The sequence below is a fragment of the Atta cephalotes genome, assembly GCF_000143395.1.
Source record: "Atta cephalotes unplaced genomic scaffold scaffold00042, whole genome shotgun sequence".
Classification (NCBI taxonomy): domain Eukaryota; kingdom Metazoa; phylum Arthropoda; class Insecta; order Hymenoptera; family Formicidae; genus Atta; species Atta cephalotes.
In genome coordinates this window covers 2,163,452-2,166,120 of record NW_012130106.1, presented here as the reverse complement: position 1 = coordinate 2,166,120, position 2,669 = coordinate 2,163,452, and the positions used below count along the sequence as shown (strand labels likewise).

At 40.1% G+C, this 2,669-nt stretch overlaps 1 protein-coding gene across 1 annotated transcript in view; it reads right to left on the bottom strand.

The window, feature by feature from the left end:
* LOC105622260 (BTB/POZ domain-containing protein KCTD9) overlaps positions 1-1,521 on the bottom strand; it is a 37,702-nt gene extending 36,181 nt beyond the window's left edge. Inside the window, exon 1 of the mRNA XM_012203680.1 lies at positions 1,339-1,521. Within this exon, the coding sequence (XP_012059070.1) occupies positions 1,339-1,521 (183 nt within the window). The remainder of the gene's footprint in view (positions 1-1,338) is intronic.
* Positions 1,522-2,669: the final 1,148 nt, after the last annotated feature.

The following is a 2,669-nucleotide window of genomic DNA, read 5'->3' as shown; positions in this document are numbered from 1 at the left end:
TACATATCAATCATATCCTTCTCTTACAAAAATCAATTTAATCCCGTTGATACTGAAATTATTAAACCAGTGCCTTTATACTAAAAAAAAAAGGAGATAATTGATTTCTATCCTTCACACTAGAAAATTCACATTAGAAAATTTGTGTTAAATTTAACACATTTCATGTATTCCAAAGGATCCACTCAAATATATGTTAATTAATAAGACGATGTTATGGAGTGTTTGATTAAGTTTTCTTCTTTCTTTTTTTTTAAATTTTATTTTTAACGTTTGCTAACAGTTGATTAATCAACATTTAATACCTCTAACAATTCTTTCAGTATTTGATATGAATCTTCAAGTAGGGTAGAATTGGGGCTAGTTGCTCATAAGGACAAATTATGCAAATTTAAATATCTAAATAACCAAAAAATATATAGATACGTTTATGTTTGTGTAGCACAAAGACAGAGATTACTGCGCTTAATACAATAATCAGTGTCCAGCTGTCAACAGCCAAACACGTGTGCGATCTTGCTGCAGGATGGATTTGTGGTGACAGTCATGCGATCACCGTCCAAGCGTTTCTCGCGATATGATTGTTTCGAGGGCTTTGGTTGAGAAAAATGAGATTTTCCCTGCTTTCCAAACTTTATTTAAACAGACCTCAGATGCGAATGAACATTTTACAGTAGATGACGAAAAGGAGCTCAACGGTGCGGTAGTGCAATAAAAGTTCTTTAACATGAGACGAGACGCATGCCATCGACGAAAACGTTAGAGCGGCCATGATAATCTGAGTGTTGCTAATTAATTACGCGCATGCGTCACTTAACGATTGACATCTCGCGGATCGATTCCTTATCGAGCGATGTGTCTAGAAGCCGTAAATGACATGCCACCCATCTTGAAAGGGTTGACTTTCAATATGACAAACATAAACTCGTTATCGTAACATAAAATGCAAACAGCTCTGATACGATTCAATATCACAGTCGTTGTACTAAAAATCAATGAGGATTAACATCTAAGTACGCTGAAAAACAATATAATAAATCATTTTTACCCAAAGTAAAAGAGAAATTTACACAAGACATAATATAATTAGAAGGTTGAAACAGTTGAAAACACTTAAACCTAAATGATTAGCAAAGTATGGACTAAGCTTCAATGTGTAATATTGATAGCTTAAAGGCCTGGCCTAGGAACTTTTAGCAGTCTTCACAGTTGCGTGCAATGCCATCGGGACCGGGATGAATCTGGACCCGCCCCATTGCCCACTGAACTGGGGCTAGGTTCTGCTGCTTTATGAGCACAATTGATTAGTTAACAATTGAGTTGCCTTGTTAGCCATACATTTGGTTGATGCTTGTAGAGAGTGAAGATACTCATTACTCCAGAATGAGCACGAGAAGATCGTCCCAATCGTGGGACGATCTTCTCGTGCTCATTCTGACCTTTAAACTTGACTTTCGCAGCGCCGTCAGAGATCCTTCTGAGATCGATTGAATTTTCCTTTGCCATAGTCGGCAAATCCATTATAGCCTTGACGTGAGTTTGAAAAATTACGCGCTTGTTATCATATTGGTCCCTGAGAACTTGACCACACGATGTCGTAATTAGCGTTCGACAATTCTAATGAACTGATTACAGCGTTTGTATCATCGGTGAGGACTCGTAGATATTGAAATCTTTGCGTATTTGAGAACGAGGTGTTGGAGTGGATAACTGAATTGAATGTATCGAAAAACGGGAATCATTCATTATTTGCCGGAAAAAAACTTAGGCAACCGATGGTTCGTAATGTCGGTAAAAGGGAAATGAGCGGATCTTGGTGCATAGAACGTTTCCTTGAATTCATCTCGATCATAGCCTCTTCGGCCTCATCCAACGATTTTAGATGCGATTGCACATCGTTATATTCCGCCCAATAGTGTTCGAGTTTCGCCTTCCGCTCTTCGAGCTGAGTTAATGGCGGCAATTGACTTTACATAGGTTCTGATACGCCTACATGATGCCTTTATGATTGCGCGCTGTCGCTTAAATATCGTCGCTTCTGAGTAGTCAACCATCTTGAATGCAAATTCGAACGCGTGTGCGCAATGGATACGGTGAAGGAGACTTGATTGACAAGGAAGACAATGGTCTTCCTTACCTTATTACGCACGCAATTAATTTTAGAAGGGCAATAGATATTAGATGCCTCCCAGCGTCGATGGACGAAAATGTTCTTCTCACAGATGTTGCGCCATTGAGGGATGCCTTCCGTTGCACGTCATTTGAATTGGGCCTTGTTTTCCGCCGTCGACAGGATTCTGCTCGCAAGACGTTGATACTGCGTCAGGATATGTAATGAGCCGGGCCGCGTCTCTGATGTTTAGCAGACCTTGCGGCTGCTTTTATTGAGCTGTGTGCTGCTACACTTGCCTCGTGTCGATGAGATAACCTTGTTTGACTGTCAAATTGCTGCTCGCCACTTCACTGAGGCCAAATACTTAACAATATTCGGCTTGAAGGACCAAAGAAATGTATGTTGGCGATCTTGCTGTGTGCAGGATGGATTTGTGGTGGCACGACCATGCGATCATCGTCCAAGCATTCCCCGCAATATGATTGCTTCGAGGACACTTGGTCGAGAAAAATGAATTTTCTTTGCTTTCCAAACTTTATTTGAACAGACCTCAGAA